Raw genomic sequence first — 19,371 nt, 5'->3', positions numbered from 1 at the left:
AAGATTGTCTGAAGGTAAGTATTATTGTCTGAAGGTAAGTATTTGACAAAGACCTTATCCCTTTCTGATGATGTTCGAACTTAAACCGAAACGTCGTTCTCAATGCAATAAAGAAGGTGTTCATCTATATATTGTTATTCTTTCTTACCACCGCACGGCAACAGGTCTCGTCACGAATTTCAAGTATTCATCCATACACTGGTCACCGGTTTTGCCCTTTATGAGTGGAATGCGTTTCGGAAGATAATCGGCACTATTCAAACTAAGGCGTTGAAGTGTTATGCTCACTACATACCGCTAGAAGGAAGTCTGTATTAACCCAACAAATAACAGATGCACTATACTTCAGGCAACCATGTCTTCGGTGGTTCACGGGAATGATGACGTGGTCATTGGTCACCGTGCATCCTTTCATTTGGTTATGGATTCCCGATTCCACATATTATGAAGAAACACGATACGCAGATGTGCACGCAAACCATCCCCGATTCCACATATTATGAAGAAACACGATACTCAGATGTGCACGCAAACCATCCCCGATTCCACATATTATGAAGAAACACGATACGCAGATGTGCACGCAAACCATCCCCGATTCCACATATTATGAAGAAACACGATACGCAGATGTGCACGCAAACCATCCCCGATTCCACATATTATGAAGAAACACGATACGCAGATGTGCACGCAAACCATCCCCGATTCCACATATTATGAAGAAACACGATACGCAGATGTGCACGCAAACCATCCCCGATTCCACATATTATGAAGAAACACGATACGCAGATGTGCACGCAAACCATCCCGTCACATGATGTCAAGGTGAATGAACAAATTGCAGTAAGTCGTGCTGATCACGTTACAGAAATTAACATAACTTTCGTTTATTTTATTCCAACAATCATTGATACACTTTACAGATATTTAATGATGTTGTCATAGTTTATCTCGTATGATTTATTTAAGCTATATATCCCAGTGTTGTTCCAAGTAGTTAAATGTTCTGTAAAGTAAAATTTTATACAAAGCATGAGACAGTTAGTACGGATTTACACTAGTGCAAACAAAGAAATGACTCACACAACTCAGATAAACATTTATTGTATCTGTATTGCTCCAGGTGAAAAAACAATTTACGCGTGAAATCCAAATCTGATTTGTAATTTCTGATTTCTCGCCCGGCAAGTCTTCCTTTCACTCATTATCTGTGATGCGGAGGTTTGTTCTGGTTTTCTTCTACGTTGTTGGGGCAGGACATGCGTTCTTTGGGGACAGTATCCATGAAATAAAAGGTAGGTCGAATATCGCTAGTGGTCGTTTTGTTAACACGTGTCTGCTCGTACAAACACGTCTTCATGTGACTCAAGTGTATGTGTCAATCATGTGGCTCACGTGTATATGTCAATCATGTGGCTCACGTGTATATGTCAATCATGTGGCTCAAGTGTATATGTCAATCATGTGGCTCACGTGTATATGTCAATCATGTGGCTCAAGTGTATATGTCAATCATGTGGCTCACGTGTATATGTCAATCATGTGGCTCAAGTGTATATGTCAATCATGTGGCTCACGTGTATATGTCAATCATGTGGCTCACATGTATATGTCAATCATGTGGCTCACGTGTATATGTCAATCATGTGGCTCACGTGTATATGTCAATCATGTGGCTCAAGTGTATATGTCAATCATGTGGCTCAAGTGTATATGTCAACCCTATTCCAACTCCGAATTGCTACTATAAACGGTATGTTTCTAAAGAAAACATCCATAAACAAAGGCTGCATTTAATCTGTCAGTACAAACCTTACTAAAATGACATATCCACATTGTAGATATTTCTACATTGTCAATCTTAAGCCATTCGATCTCTGTTGCCTAGGCCTTCTTTAAATGTAACTGTATTGTAAAATGTATTTTACAATGTTGCAATTAATATCCTACTTTTTAACCGAAGTTAAGTAACTCTTTAATGTACGGTAAATTTGATGTGAACAATCTCTGTAGTGTTGCAGTATATTTCAATACTTTCAGAATTTGCATGGCTGAAAACGATCACCGCATCATGTGCAATTAGTTCACCAGCAGACATGCCCGTAGATCTCCTCCTGACGCTCCACACACTGCAGGGAGCCGTGCAGCTGAGGCTGACTCTCAGCCCCGTCAACACCGTCAACATGCCCGTGTACGTCATCCACAACACCGGAGGCAACTACACCTCCACACGCAGTGAGCCGGGAAACAAGGTGAGCCGGTGTCACCCTCGACCAAAGGTATTCATCTCGCCATCTTCATCAATCTCCATACACAGTTGATGTGTATCCCTGCAAATCCCGGACACAATATATATACGAGGTCAGCCAAGTCAGACCAGATCGTTTCATCCTTGGACCCAGCAAATGCTTCAGTATTTGACCCTCTCGGGTATGAATGGTATATAAAATACCAAAAACGTAATTTAGGTTGAAATCTGTCTAAGTCATGCATTAACCACATCAACATGTAACGTTTCCTTAGCCTGAGGACATCTATTTGTAGTGGATTCTGAAGCTTGATCAAGATGCATACGAATAGGTACATTGCTGCATCCGGCACATATAGTACCAAATCCCTGTCTACCACGTAACAGGATAGCAAATATATCCACAGAATTGTTTGACACAAGTGAAATTAATGCCACGTGGAGTATTGAAACCTTAAAGGACCAGCTCCTACTTTTCAAAAATATTTTGAAATGTTCTACTTAGTAATTGTAGGTGACCATATGCAAATGTACATGACTTTGTTCAGAGCTTAAGAATAATCAGGAACAAATAAAAGTAAATTGTTTTTAAAGGTTACTGAGAAAACAAACTGTGAAAGTTGAATTAACTGCTATCTCTCCTGGTGTAAGATAGACAGCCAAAGACATGATGTATTCCTGTGGTGTTGTATTTGTTAAACAAATCATAGTCACTGTAGCGATCTTCACACATGTCTAGTTCATGTTATGTATTGAATCAATTGAATGAAAAAGGATATAACTTGATCTTTAAATTTCAGAACTGTGGACTCTATCGGGATTTGAAACATACAGGTGCTTTTGCATGCAGGCGTGGGACAGATGGTCAGTTTGATATTGTAAGTAGTTCTAAGGCAGCATAAAGAATGTACAATGGCGTCGGCTTAAGCCTCACATAGATTCTTGACTAGGAAGTGTTTTCATACTAATGCTCTACATGCTGACGTTACCTGTTACTTGAAACAGTTTCAGACGAATGATAAAATCTGACATTTTCTGACGTCCTGATAGACTAGACTCGTGTTTCTAACTAAGGTTAGAATCGAAGCTAAAGTCGATGATGATACGTTGATTTTATGAGATGTTTTCCGCTGTCGTGACGTGTTACTTTCCAAATGTCAACAATAAATGGGCCCAAAAATATGCACTTAATAGAATGTACTATGTAAGCCTCAAACATTAAAGGAATCTTTCTAAAGCAGAGGTTCCTGGTGACAAACACGGGGACGATGACCTCGCAATATGGGTCAAGTTTCCAAATAGACCTAAGATGGATGTAATCTTCACAATACTGCTTGTCTTCATGTAACGTGTGCTGACAGAGGAACGAACCTGTCACGTTATACATATGACATGAACATCCACTGTCTTCATTATTAACCGGGATTAATCTGTCCTGTTCTACTAGTTTAGAGATTACTCGAGATTACTTTTGAAACCAGGTCGACACGTAGTAACTGGAGCACCACTTTCTCCCGCTGAACTTTTCAACAGAAACAGTGTGATGTAATTACAACACTATTTTACAGTGACTTACACTGCCACATACCAATATCAAGTGCTTCTTTCAGATGGGGACTATGTTCCTCCATGGGCGCCAATACAGCGTGTGGCCCGTAGTTTCACTCAGTAGAGCCCACATCCACGTCATCAGGCCTGTGGAGGAACCGGCAGTGCGCGCTTCGGATTTCGTAATCAGAAATACTTCAAACATTCTCAGTGGTAAAAGCGTATTTAATATACTGTGAGCACAGGAGCTCGTGTCATTGGGAGGATGAAACATTTAAAAAGAAAATGAACAGTTTGAGTTGCATTTTAGACAGTACATGTCTTGATATACTGTACTGGGAAGCGTTTAAAGTCGGGGGGTCATTTCAACATGTTTATATTTTTAACAAAATCCTTTAATCCTCGCAATGACACGAGGGCCTGTGACTGTGAGTGAATGAGCGAGTGAGTGAGTTAGGTTCGACATCACTTTTAGTAGTATCCCAGTTACATTGCGACACGATATTGGTGTGTGTGTGTGTTGGAGGGAGGGTGTATGTTATGTGCGTGGGTGGGGTTGGTGGTTGTGTGTGGGGTGGGAGTGGGGGGAGTGCGTGTACTTGACGTCAGCGAGGATGACTTAACAACAGACGCAACATTATCAACCAAACTGGGTTTCAAACCCATATTCGCGGCTGGGACAGCTGTGTAGCGTAACGGACGTGCTTCCTTGGATGAAGTCGGTGGTACTACATAAAATTCAGTATTATTAATATTGCCCGTTTATCTAGGTGATGTCAGTTTCAGACGAGGAGACTGTTACATTGCCTCCATCTGATAGGACCAAACAAATGTACACGGTGGAACTTGTGTTGCACTCAGATTACAAAGACTTCACCAAGTAAGTAATATATGGACACAGTATAAACACAAAACAGGGGTAAATTGACTGCCTTTTTCATTTGCACGATCAATAGAAAATATGTAATTTATTTCACTAAATATGAAGTAGAGTTCACCTTTAACAGTGCATATCGACGCTTGCTTTATCTGCCGAAATTAAAATGAGATACTAGGAGACAAGGAGATACTTACATGTACGACACACCGAACGGTGATCATGAAAGTATTGAGGTTTATGTATTTCATATGATGCTCTTTGGCAAACATCAATTTGTCATGGATACGTGACGTCAAGAGCAACGCTATGACATTGTGTTCTACTTTCGGCGACGGCTGGTAGGCGGTTTGACAGTGGATTTGGGGTTATTGTCTCAATTCCCTAAGCTTACGACATCAGTGCCTAAATGTTGATATTTCCCGAGCGAAAATTTACATTTTCCGGCATTATCTCCAATCAGATATTCTCTATATAACTGCGACTGCAGTTCTTTCTCCTGAGCTTACGGTCTCAGGTGATGTAAAGAATGACTTATATAAGGCTATATTTTAACGTTTGAGCTTTACAACAACTCACTTTACCTTCTGTTTCAGCTTCCATCAGCGATTTAATTTTACGTCAACATCAGACACAATATCTGCAATGGCTCTTTGGTATGCGATGGTCGCAGAACTTGTAAGACATATTCCTAAAACATATATGAGTACATAATAATGTTTAGAAAATGAACGAATAGTAGGCAAGACAAGCGCGGGTGCGTTCGCGCATTCGTACGTGTGTGTGTTCAACTATATAGCAACTATAGCACACCACATACATGTATTCATCAAGTGAAAATCGTTCAGACTCAAACTCACAGTTAAACATTCAACAACGAAAAAGGAATGTTCTGGTTTAACGATTTTCCAGATACTTGGTGCGCCCGTAAAATCCAGCTTTGACTGTTCGGGTCGGTACACACAGATTTCTATTACAAATTTTCTTTTTTTCAAAATACGTTAATGTGACTATACTTCTATAGTCACTTCTTGTAGCTATCTATGTGGCTTTGTTTTGAGTTTTATAGGCCTGATGATGCGTTCAAGCTACGATACAGTTAGCAGCAGATTTCTGTCACCTGTCAAGATGAAACAAAGTGGACATATGAAAACCGAATCACTTGCCAGGTCTTCACTTGTATAAATGTTGTCGAATACAAAATTTAATGTATAGTAGATGATCAACTGATAAACGTCAGTCGGATGCCGTCTACGTGACAACATGTACCTCCATCGTAATACTTCAGAAATCGAATCAGTATCTGAGGCATCAAGATTCCTTTCTCTGGGATTCGAGGTGATAGGTCCGAAGTAACTCATGGTTGTTGAATTGCGACTCATCTGATGTCAGCTTCGATGGCTTGGTAAAGTGTATCACAATATCAATCACTTGTTTCATGGGTACATAATTCGTGTTTTAACAAGACACAGTCCCATGGCAAACGCAGTTAGGAATTACGCAGTGTTATCACAAGGAAACCAGCACCCCAGCTGGTAAATAGTAACACATTCACAGAATGGTTACAAGAGAAAAGCGAAATAGTACATGTTAATTCATTGAGGCTTTCAGCATAAATTTTATAAACGACTATTTTGTTATCTCCTGTAAAACATGCATGTCGCTGAGTACACAGTTTGCTATTGAAGTTTCCGGTTATCTTTATGACGGAATGTAGTCATTTCACAGACATGGTTTTGTCGATCTGTAACTACAGAAAGCAATGACCGTGACTCTTTGTGTTTATATCTTACAGATGACGTTGACATACGAGACAGTTGTTGGGGATAATCCAAACATAAACATCGTTGTCAAGGCTGTAAGTCTTGTCATAGCAACGGTATGCCGGGTCTTTATTTCATGTTTGATTGAGGAGTGAGTGAGTGAGTGAGTGAGTAAGTGAGAGTGGTGTATGTGCCCTTTGAACAAATAAATTGCTACAGTATGCCAGTGTTACCATGACTAGATATTACATATGCTGACACAATACTACGCTCAATATCTTCAGATGTGTATTGACCGCGAGAGGGGCCTCAGTGCAATTCAGTGAAGCGTCATTAAAAGAAATGTATGGATCAAGACATCCTTTGCTTACAAGTCTGAATTCTGCTGCTTGTCCATGCCGAGAAAACTGAAAACTGCCGAGAGTTGATTTTGCTGTAACCAACATTATAATATCGTCCATACCTGCTGCCAAATTACATCCCTTCCCCCTCATAATTATTGGTGTCAATCGTCATAGAAAAACGTTGACAGCTTAAAGCATTAAAAACATATCAAAAATGTAGAAACGGCAAAAGTGCGAAGTGTCATCAGTATTTGTAAATTGTTTGCGCACTTAATGAATACGTCAGTATCAATACTCAATATTTCACAGTTTCCATGGCGGCATAATGGTCCGCACCAATTGCGTGATCTCGGGTTTGAATTGTTTGTCGGCCCGTGGTAGGCGTCTAACACATGTGCCACCCCTCTCCTTTAGAAGCTAGCTGCCATGTATGTCATTCATGAAAACCTGGAGGTCTTTTAGAATGCTTACTCACTCATAGTCTGCAGGTGACTCCCAGTGGTCCAGAGACAATATCCGGGATGATGGATCCATCGACGCACAGGCAGCCATTCATGACTTCAGAAATCACCGTCGAATGCTAGTTGACAAGCTATTTGTACCACGGGGCGACCATGCCATGGCTTTCACTGGGTGAGACACAAACTGGGATCTTACTATACACGCACATCCATTCATCTCGTGTAACACTATGTGAATTAGTATAAATAATGACCCCAGTGCTGGTCACAGAATGACACTTCTGTTACAATTCATTCAGACCCGTGGAGATCCGAGTTAGAATTGATCTTCCACAACACATGCTTGCCGTCTAAGGCGGTTAACAGGATCAGGTGGTCAGGATTGCAGACTTGGTTGACACATGTCATAGTATCACCATTGCTTAGATTGATGCCCATGCTGTTGATCACTGGACTGTCTGGTCCAGACTTGAATATTTGCAGATCACTCACATACATGCTGGGGCGGCTTCAAATAGCAAACCATCCAACTACAATGTCATTCATATATCTTGTCATGAAACCAATTTTATACATGACCCGGCTGTTTGTGGAAGTGAACGTTGAGCCTGTGCCATGACACCGGGTTTTGGTTTCCAAACAACTCGACGTAATTGTGATTACTTGCAAGTCTCCCTCTTTATTCTATCGAAGTCAGTATTTATGCTGATCGACTTCAGAGATCTGGAAAGTGTCAGATTTAACCTTGTTATTTACCCCGTAAACCTCATGGAACTAATCCAACATTAAAATACGATAGATGCCTTTCACAGAATGCTTCGTCTCGATATGTTGTATGGCTTATACTTGCAGGTACGACATGTGGACACCTTCATCTGCCGGATCCGTTCTAGGTAAGGTTTTGACTAGAAACAAAATATTTGGGCATTCAAATAGAATGATGAATGATAATGATAATTAGAAATTAAAACACTGTTGACGAAGAGCAGTAAAGCTACCAGCGTATCACATATGTCCGATTGAAATTAAGTCACAATCCTAAACATTTTAACAAGAAATAACATGACAATGTAAAACCAGACTATAGATTGCCAACAACTGAAAGTAGATCACCATGCTAGGGACCATAGGGTACATTCGCTTTCTGCATGGGCCCCAGTTTGATTCACACCATCCTTTCAGCTGTTAGCAGTTTAGACACAGTTAGCCTTACATTAAAAGGAGACACATTCTGCAATTAAAGAAACGAATGTTTTTTGATTCATTAATACCCTTTCAGGAGGACAATAATTTGGCAATACTTTAAATGCACTTAGGGAGACAGCCACTAACAATCCTAGTTACTTATTCGAACTTCCAAACATGACATATTTATATATTAAAATGATTTAACAAATCTGATTCTTTTTAAAATACAGCAATTAAATGGTTACTGATATTATTAAAAAAGACCCTTCCCAGTTCGTGACTGAAACTATTTATCCAATGTGACTGAATACTCAACACAGTCAAGCAAGACACGCTTGACCGTGATTCTTTCGTCACAAGCTAGTTAAGGGGTGTAAAACGGAGGATATTCACCTTTTAATAGGTATTCATGAGTGTATCTTGTGTGGCTCATACGACATCGTATGATGACCTCTTCAGATCTGGACTGTCAACCCAACTTGGCGTAACCAATATAGGCTTTTATTTCATGTAATATATTAATACCTAACTGGGTGTCAAACTTCTTCTGCATCAGATCACGGATATAATTGGTAATCAGAGTGTGGAATAAAAATTGGTGTCACGGATTTGTTGAGTGCTGTCTTAGCAGCGAAGCGGCCATTGCATTCCCAGAACTTCCAACGTGACTGGTTAACCAACAGAGGACGTTGTCGTACTGGCCAGTAGCAAGTTCGTTACATAGTTGAATTATAATAATGTATTGCAAGACATTGTTTGTATAGCCTGAAGGCAAGAAAGAGAGTCTGAAAGTATGATATATTGATGATATTTAGGATAATATTTAATATATTTAAGTGCTATTAATATGGCATTTCCTTCTGCTGTGAAAATAGAATTATCGTCTGGTAATCTAGCATCTAATCTGGATCCAGCAACTTTGTTATTGATGAAGTGTAATCCCAAATATAACACGAATTACATTTGACCACTTCCTAAATTACTACTTATGGCTACAAGCAACAAATAAACATTTCCATAATCGTCATAAAAATCAACCACACGCAAGGTCATTGGTGCCACAAAGTCATGGACACAAGTGTTTTTAGCAATCATTATTTTCTTGATACAATTTCTTCAGAAAAACTTAATTTGGAAATGAAACAAACACAATGAAGACATGCAGACTGAAACCTGTTCTTTAACTTACAGGTATTGCCTTTATTGGTACAGTGTGTGGATCGTTTGATGTTTCCCTTATTGAGAATCAGTTCAAGAGTTGGGAATGGAAAATTGCGGCACACGAACTTGGCCACAGGTATGTAATGTTGACATCAAATATCTTCTTCGCGTTTGCTGCACTGCCAAATAGTTCGTTCCGTAATGCACACAATGCCACGACTGACACTGAAACATGTTCTATGCAACATCGTGTTGACATACATTTGCATCTGGGACATCTGGGTATACAAGAACTTATATAGGATCGAATAACGGGAAAATGATCAACTCCCATATTTGAAGCATTCAATGAAACATTATTGAGAACAACGTGGTCAAAGAATAGGACCGCATCACGATTTCTTTTCACCTGCTATCGACTTTTGAATGCAAGAGGGAATTATGGGTAGTTGTATCGTTTGCGGTGTTGTAACGTCCGGGTGCTACATTGACCTAATGACCTTGACACCGGGTATCGTGATGTGTCACAAATGGATCGGGATCTATCTCTTGCAACAGCTTTGTATGAGGAGTATCACAGGTCATCAATGACTACCTTCAGGAACTCCACCCAGTGCATGCGCAGACCATAACAAACGCTTGTCCCAGAGAAACAGTCGGGTTTTACAGTTAAATCAGTTCATGTTTCATAGCCCTAAATTTATATACATGAAGGTTTCATTAATGTTACAAACTTTGCGATCCAATGAGTTTCCTTTTAGCATTTTCAAAATTAAATCTGACTTTTGCCCCAGCAAATATCTACAGGCAATGAGATAGCCCCAGCAGTTAAGGCGTTCCCCCGTAAGGCCGAAGACCCGGGTTCGATTCCTGGCATGGGTACACCGTATGGAGTCCATGTCTGGTGTGCTCTGGAATATTGATAACAACGGCGTAAAACCACTCACTCACTCAGATATATGTTTCAACGTTTTCAGCATGGGGTGTAGCCACGACGGCGAGATCGGCTGTCACGATAACGACTTCTTTGTGATGTCGGCGTTTGTTGTGATGCCGAACCAAATTCCCGACACTTTGTTTGGCAACCTGTTCAGATTTTCGACATGCAGTATTGCCAGGTTCGAAACCTTCTTGAGGTAGGTCACATTATAATCACACTATTGTTCCTCTTAATAATCCCTTTACGCACTTTGTTACGTTGGTTTCCTATACTTTATAAAGACAAATGAAGTATATCATATTTTGTGTGGATTTGCCTCGATTATGTATATGGAATTCAAAGGTATCACATAAAATGAAATTACGATTCGTTTCAGGTCTGCATCCTGTACGCTTCAGAATTCGAATCTTCCCACCACATACTTGGGAGATTCTAGAGAGCTCTTTGACGCAGATGAGCAATGCCAATGGTCTTCAAGCTTTTGTAGGACAAATGGTCACCTTTTGAAGAAAAAACTTTTTATGCATATAGGTATGGATATATGTATATAACGAAAAGTTTCCATTTTAAAAAAATATTCTGAAAAAATGAAACTTGACATGCTGTTTTGGAGTCTACTTTCTGAGTGCATATAACTGATTAAAACATGACATCATTGTTAAATTACAGTACAATCATCACTTCACAAATTTCCAAAACGTGATTATCCAGAAAGAAATTGGTAAAACCACAGAAGGTTATCAAAGCCACTAGGTCAGTATACAATGTCAGTAGCGGTGACCCATAGAGCAAAGGAGGTACCGAATGCAGTCTTGACAAATGTTTGCTGAAGCGCCGTGTGCAGTTCTTGTAATGTCTGAGGTGGCGGATTACGCTTGCGGAAGCGGCGATCAAGAGTATCCCATATATGTTCACTGGGGGACAAATCGTGCGATTAACATGGCCAAGGTAACACATGACGACAGTTTTGCTGGAGGAAGTCCTGTCAACGTGACGTCGAGCATTGTCTTGCTCCGAATGCAACGGCGTGATGTTGAACTGGTCTTCTAGCATTACAAAAAAAGCCCCAACCGTCTATGTTTGATTGTTCAACTAGAATAAGATTGACATGTCCTGGTGAAATACTAACTACCTTGGTCACTGTGTGAAGAGTTCATATCGTTTTGATTACAATGTTGAAAAATATTAGTTTTAGTTTGATGGATGTGCATTTAAATGTACAAAAACGACTCCAATCCGTTTATACTTTTTTGCTCACTCTTCTATGAAGCGGGACGCTGTGCGTCGAGCTTAGAGGCAACATACAAAATAGTGTATGTATAATTTTGTTATTAATATTATTCCAGTGAACAGTGAAGATCGGGGTAGGATAGTTCTTCGGCAACTTATGCGAAAAGGCGACTTTCCGTATCGGGTGAGCAAGCTCGCTGATTTGGCTGACACATGTTATCGGATGCTCATGCTGTTGATCACTGATCACTGTCTGATCCAGACTCGAGTATTTACAGGTAGCGCCGCCATATAGCTGCAATAACGCTGTGTAAGTGAGGACAAACGATGAATTAACAAAACGATTCGCAGAATCATTCATATTTTAACATTTACTATATTACCTGTTGTATTCGATAATATGCTCATGTTGTATCCAGCAATGACTGCAGTATGTATGTATGTATGTATGTATGTATGTATGTATGTATGTATGTATGTATGTATGTATGTATGTATGTATGTGCTTGCATGCGTCGGTGCAGGCAGGCAGGCAGGTACGTACATACGTGTGTGCGGATGCGTGCGAGCGTGCGTGCGTGAAGATGTAATATGCATACGTGTGGACATGGATCGATATATAGTAGACAGGATTATACCACCCATCCTTTAGTCGGGACCTTGGATCTTGTGGTCACGTTAGACAATTGCGAGTCAAATTTCCAACCAACGCATTTGTCAACTAACGCAATTTGCCTGACCCCTACTCCATTACAACAGCACGTTGTAATATGGCTCGACCAATGCTGAACCTAGAAACAAGCACATTTCACGACCAAACTTTATTCACATCAGTTTAATCACAGGTAATAGCGTTAATGCATCCGGAGAAATTTGAAATAAAATGCCACGACTTATAAATCATGGTACAATTTTCTTAATAGAGGATAGATAATTATGCGGGTTTGTTCTCGAAATATATCAACATAGTATTTAAGAACTGGATTAATATTTCGCTCAATGACAATCCCTCGTGGATGTTTTCTTTTTGAACTTTAGAACGTCGATTTCGAGAACGACGCACACCCTGGCATAACACACTCACCTCTAACGCTTCTTGCATCACATGCGGCAGGGTAAAACATCCATATGAAAACACTTATCATGGAACTTGAACAGTAACAGCTTCGTACACATGTGTGATGAAAACAAGGCCAACAGTGAAGACAGCTTGTGCCATGAACACAGCAGTGACGATAGGCTAAATGTGCCGGGTAAGAAATCACCGTGAGAACAGATTGTCCATGCAAACCAGTGCTGTCTCTGCAAATCAAGGTCCAAGGTATGGCAGTAGTTGGAGCAATATCATTACGTGTGGAACACTCGCAGCTGTTGAAACTGTTGCTACTCACACTCACTACCAACATTCTTCCGTTGATGTTTTCCCAAAGCAATTTCTAGATCTAGTGACAGGTAGTCACTCGGTGTGCAATACAGAGTAGTCATTTGGATAATGGGCACTGTTAATATCCTGTGTAGTTGTGTTAATAGACATCGAACTATTTGGTCTTGTCGCCTAGAGCATAGATCGTGGTGTGTTCCATGCGTTGTTACATGTCGTTTTTTCACGATGGGGGGACAACCTCTGGCAATGGCGTTACCTCCGGTGAAACGTACGTAATTTTGAGAACTGTGTTGATGAATTCTCTTTGTGGTACTTTGGTATCCGTCGTTTGTGAATGATATTTAAAGGGGAAAAGTTTTACGTATTTTATTTTTAATATATCTTATTTGACAGACAGTAATTAGCGAGTGAAAATGAGTTATATGACCGATGAAAAACCGTCTCGGCCAGCGGCTGCGTGTTGGAAGCGTATTTTTTGTCGAAATAATTAATCTGTCTGGCAGTTCACGTCCGTCTAAGATACTAGCAGGGAAGTGACATTGAAGTATGTTATTTGTTTTTTCACCTCTAGACTCCCATCGTAATTCTATAATAGCCGGGATCACAACCACGTGCTCAAGTTGCAGATCGTTGCGGTATCTATAAACAGATTCCCAATACTGCGCGAGGAGCCTTCAGTTCGATCTTTTATCCGATGTTCAAATTTAGTTCAATCACTTATGTGAAATCATGGGTTTATACCTTTGAGTAGCAAACCAGAAAAATATTTCCATACTAGTAGTAAACATACTCATAAGCAAATATTCAGCAGCTAATCTTCAGTAAATCTCAATAAAATTTCCCTCTTCAAATCTGTACACCATCCTAAAATGGCACTAAATATATGGAAATATATTTATTTAATCATCCTATTCAATTTATTTTTCTGTGTGTACTTTGTTGTGGAATCCTAATTTACAAACTTTCACAATACTGGACTCAATGAACTGCTAGCGTTTATGTTCAGCTACATAACACCCCATAACACTGAAGATCCAAGATACACTCTGCACCTGTACACTGACCCATCTTTCAGAAACAATAAAATCTCTGAACAGAGGATCCACATTTACCAAAACAGTTAACTAGGTTTCTTCAGAGATAATTACTAATGGGCATAAGGTGCAAAGGATATCTCCAAAATTCAATGCATTTTGTCAAATGAAATTACATATGTACATGAAAATAAATAATAATAATGAAGTTACATATGTACATCATTGCTTCTTAAACAATGACGCTAGTAATGTTTGTTTTATTACATCTGAGACCATATGCCTAGAGGAAATAACACGAAATCTGATCAATTTCCTTTTCTGGAATACTTAGTAATGTCAACAAAACATATGAAAGTTGTTTGAAAAAGTGCAAAAAGTCATAACAAAACTTTAGGAAACGCCCGAAAGCATTCACATCCTGCAAACCAGTGTGCAATTTAAAATGAAGCTAATTTTCCAAATAACCATTCATCAACACACCTTGAACAATTTGTTCATCTTGATAAACACCATTTTTGCTCATCATGAAGCATTGGTAACCTCCTCAAAAGCTGGTGATTTCTAAGAAGGATCACATCAAATCTGTGTTAAATGTGTGTTTCAATATACATGAATAGTCAACTGTGATTTTGTAAGTTACTCTGTTACAAGACTGAATAATGCCTGACCAGGGTGTGGCCTAAACGTAGCATTTGTTGTTGCCTCTTTTTTCAAACTCTCTGGATGCTGAAGTAACTTTTATATGAGTGACGATGCGAGGAATCACTTTCAGACTAATCTTATTAGCAAATATATTATTTTTTAAAAAACATCTTAAAGCAGACACTAAGTTACTAAGGAGCCAAGAAACTAGTGCCAAGTTATTGCGCTGCCATGACATGTCTGTAGTCTTGTCTAAGTACCCCTGATTCTGCTTTCAAACCACATGAATTGAATATGTCACTCAGTTAGGTATACTTATAATTGACTATAAATTTACTATTTACTTTATTACCTTTCTACGTTTACTAAAGGATGCAAGATTCTTAAAAGATATCTTGCTATCATTTCCATTGAAGTAATTAAAATGACAGTTTTACTGACTGTATTATTCCCAAAGTGTACCAATGTACCAATCCTACATGAAAAAAAATATATTGTAACAAAAATTAGAAACAAATAATATTCTCTTAGTTAAGAAATACAATTTGGTTTAATTCCCTCCAATATTCCAGAAAGTCACTAGACTATTCTTCTCGCATAATTTTCGTCTCGATCCACATCTCTTTATGGAAATTCCGAAATATTTAAGGCATGGTTTTATAGACACTCATTTGAAATGCTTTTCATATTTTGGAGTGAGTGAGTGAGTTTAGTTTTACGTCGCACTTAGCAATATTCCAGCTATATGGCGGCGGTCTGTAAATAATCGAGTCTGGACCAGACAATCCAGTGATCAACAACATGAGCATCGATCTGCGCAACTGGGAACCGATGACATGTGTCAACCAAGTCAGCGAGTCTGACCACCCGATCCCGTTAGTCGCCTCTTACGACAAGCATAGTCGCCTTTTATGGCAAGCATGGGTTGCTGAAGGCCTGTTCTACCCCGGGACCTTCACGGGTCCATATTTTGGATATTGCGTGTCAAACATCTGCTTACACTGTTCCTTTGAATAAAAAATATTACTTTTCAAATATTTTGCGCTATTAACAGATAGTGTACTGCACAGTAGCCCTTCAGATTGTGTTTTTGAAACTTGACAACATCATAAAATGTGTGACAAATTTAAGAATATCCAAGATCGAAGGCAAACATATTACTACATTGTATTTTAATGTAACAAGTTCCTAACCGAAATCAGATCGCCATCAGATTTGGTTACATTGTTTCAGCTTTATTGTCTAACCAAACCAATGCCCAGTATTGACTAAAACGATAAGCAAAAACAATTTTGTAGCTACAAAAAATATCCGTGTTTATGACACTTGCGAATCCTTAAACTGCCAGTTGTCATCCAATTGGTAATGGTGTACTGCAGTTATCCATGTGTATCCGTGTCATTAACACGAGAACCAGCCTTATATACACACACAGTCACTGATTCTTGAATATTCGAGCATGTTACAACAATCGCCATTAACATCTCGTAGTCTCCCGGAGGTCACCAATCAAAACACACAAAGGGACATAATTCTAGGGAACTACCTTATAGGCCTGCCGCTAAAATAATAATAGCACTGAACACTTATGACACAAAATGTGACACACATTAACTATCACTGATTCAATAATACAATTTACAGAAAATATACTCTCGTGACAACATGCACACAAAAACACACACACAGGTAGGTACGTACGTGCGTGCGTGCGTGCATACATATATACATACATACATACATACATATACTGAACCGCAAAAGAAACGCAAGTCGGTTTTCAAATAGCCATACGCTGTCATCTTGGGTACTCATAAACTTAATTAATTGAAAAAACAACAGACATATGATTGTTGATAAAATGGTTCATGATCTCTGAAGGAAAATTCATCTCTGTTAACAAAAAATTCAAGTGTGAGCACAGCACCCATAAACAGTAAAAATGACAAAACAGAGTCTCGTAATCAGTAACGTGTGTGACCGCCATTGCTTTCGACACAGGCAGTACAGCGACGTCACATCGAGTCAACATGTCTCCGGAAGAAGGCTTGTGGAAGTTGATTCCATTCCCTTGTCAATCGTGCGTCCAAATCTCTCAGGTTTTGAGGTGGACCAGCTGCGTGCATTCTTCTTCCAATTTCGTCCCGTGTTCGATCGGTGCCATATCGGGGGATAGAGAGGGCCAGGGCAGCAAAGGAATGTTGTTTGCTCTCAGAAAGTCCATGGAGACCCGTGAAGTGTGAGGACGAGCATTGTCTTGCTGGAGGATTTGGAGCGGACGCTGTGCTTGGAAAAGGGGTACAACACATGCAGAAGTGTTCTGTGGTGGTAGCTGAAGCCTCCCCAGACCATCAGACTTCCTCCTCCCAAGCGGTCAACCTCCACAACGCAGCACTTGACGTAACGTTCATTACGTCGTCTCCATACACGTACTCGACCGTCGGCGTGAGACATGTTGAACCTGGATTCGTCAGAATATCTTGCTGCCATTGTTGACGTCGCCATCGTTAATGTTGTCTGGCCCACTGCAAGCGTTGTTGGCGGTGACGTTGCGTTAAAATCGGCCCGACGTAAGGACGTCGACATCTGATCCCTGCTGCCCTCAGTCGACGACGAACGGTGTCTGCAGAGATGTGGTGACGTGGTCCTTGGATAGTTGAAGCCGTCTGCGTCGCTCTTTGTTGTCGGTTACGAAGGTGAGTAACCCAGATGTGGCGATCTTGAGCTGGCGTTGTTACTCTCGGCCGTCCAGATCTTGGTCGGTCCTGAACATTTCCCGTTTGTTGATGCCTTGCCGAGAGCCTTGTGATTGTCGCAATGTGACACTGGAAGTGCCTGGCGACGGCAGTTGCTGTGGATCCGGCCTGCAACATCCCAATGGCGATCCCTCTTTGCTGTTGAGTTAGACGTGGCATCTTTTCTCAGCGATCTCCTGTTGCATTTGGTAATGTGCGATTTTTCTGAATGGCGTACCTTATAAAGGGCCCATCCAGCACGAAAAGCACACATGTTTTGTGACCATCACGAAAATTTCATGCAAAAAGCAAAACTGCATCACTAAGGTCGCGTTTGGGCAATTTCACCAAGAAAAAACGGAAACAACTTTAAAGTCATCGTGGGGACCGTTGTTTGATAATAGTTTAATATGCTTTATTGTGAGAAAGGTATTGAACTGAATATTTGTAATAAAATGAACTTGCGTTTCTTTTGCGGTTCAGTATACATACAAACATACATACATACATACATACATACATACATACATACATACATACATACATACATACATACATACATACGTTCGTTCATACTGCAGTCATTGCTGGATAGAACATGAGCATATTATCGAATACAACAGGTAATATAATTAAATGTTAAAATATACTGACGTGTATACATGCACACCCACACACCTATCAAACAAAACATTGATAAAAGCCAGCTAACGGTTCACGGCGCCTTCACATTGAGTAGACAATTGCGGCCAGTGATTTACTTACACATGTAGTGTTTATTAAGAAGTAGGTGTTATACTAGTATTTGTCATCATTCACTTGATGATCGAATTGATGAACTGATAACAGTACAGGTATAATAGTAGTAACATCACTAAGATGCACTAAATATTCAGATAAAAGTCAGGTACATTTCATGATTTGTAATACATTCGTGGAAGTGCAGCAAAACGAATTATCAACTTAGCTAAGAAACAAAAAACAAACACAGATGGAAACATATAAACTGATAAACTGATTTATTACTTTTATCTTTGATAACAGATATTCGAAAGGTAGGTTGACTATGTTGGTTTATTTCAGAAAAGTAATATGAGCCATGGGTCCAGTTTACACATTGAAGATGACAGAAACTGTCCCAAGGAAGGGCTTGTGTTTGTCGAGTTACTAGCGTATACTGAATACACCCACATTCTGTCGTGTGCAGCGAATGTGTAAAACCAGGGATGTCACATTATCCCTAAAAGTGTCAGTAATTTTGTGAAATCACTGTGACCTCCGGGAATTTCATTTAAATCCTAAAAAGTCAAGGGATTTCAAGAAAATGCTGATTTTCATGGTGTTCCATTACACACATTCCCTGATATCAGTGAATGTGTGCAATTTATGTTTGTACTTTATAAATTAGAACTTTGCCGTTGAGTGTGATTTCATCCCTCAGGTCTTAGCAGTTGAAAACTTTCTCTCTTTACTGATGGAACGAAGTCAAGCTAAGAGAAAGATATTATCAAGTTTCGACAATATTCCAGTTGATGTTTTGACAAATGACATCTGTATAGCTGATCCTCAGTAACTCTACGTGTTATGAGACTGCCGTGTATACTTCAGCTGAGTCCAGGGATCATTAGCCCTATCCCTAAGTTTGGAGCTGACGACCCGAGAGACCCAATGCCCTATCGCAGCATGGCCGTGTATACGTCAGATGAGTCCAGGGATCATTAGCCTTATCCCTAAGTTTGGAGCTGACGACCCGAGAGACCCAATGCCCTATCGCAGCATGGCCGTGTATACGTCAGATGAGTCCAGG

At 39.8% G+C, this 19,371-nt stretch overlaps 1 protein-coding gene across 1 annotated transcript; it reads left to right on the top strand.

The window, feature by feature from the left end:
* The first annotated feature begins 1,219 nt into the window (after positions 1-1,219).
* LOC137258700 (uncharacterized) lies at positions 1,220-19,286 on the top strand. Its single transcript, XM_067796392.1, has 8 exons — positions 1,220-1,301; positions 2,047-2,258; positions 3,055-3,132; positions 3,865-4,023; positions 4,573-4,682; positions 5,276-5,357; positions 6,475-6,537; positions 19,173-19,286. The coding sequence occupies exons 1-8, from the start codon at positions 1,220-1,222 to the stop codon at positions 19,284-19,286; spliced, it is 900 nt and encodes a 299-aa protein (XP_067652493.1).
* The last annotated feature ends 85 nt before the right edge of the window (positions 19,287-19,371 follow it).

Source organism: Haliotis asinina, chromosome 12 (assembly GCF_037392515.1).
Source record: "Haliotis asinina isolate JCU_RB_2024 chromosome 12, JCU_Hal_asi_v2, whole genome shotgun sequence".
Classification (NCBI taxonomy): domain Eukaryota; kingdom Metazoa; phylum Mollusca; class Gastropoda; order Lepetellida; family Haliotidae; genus Haliotis; species Haliotis asinina.
This window is presented reverse-complemented; position numbering and strand designations above follow the sequence as displayed.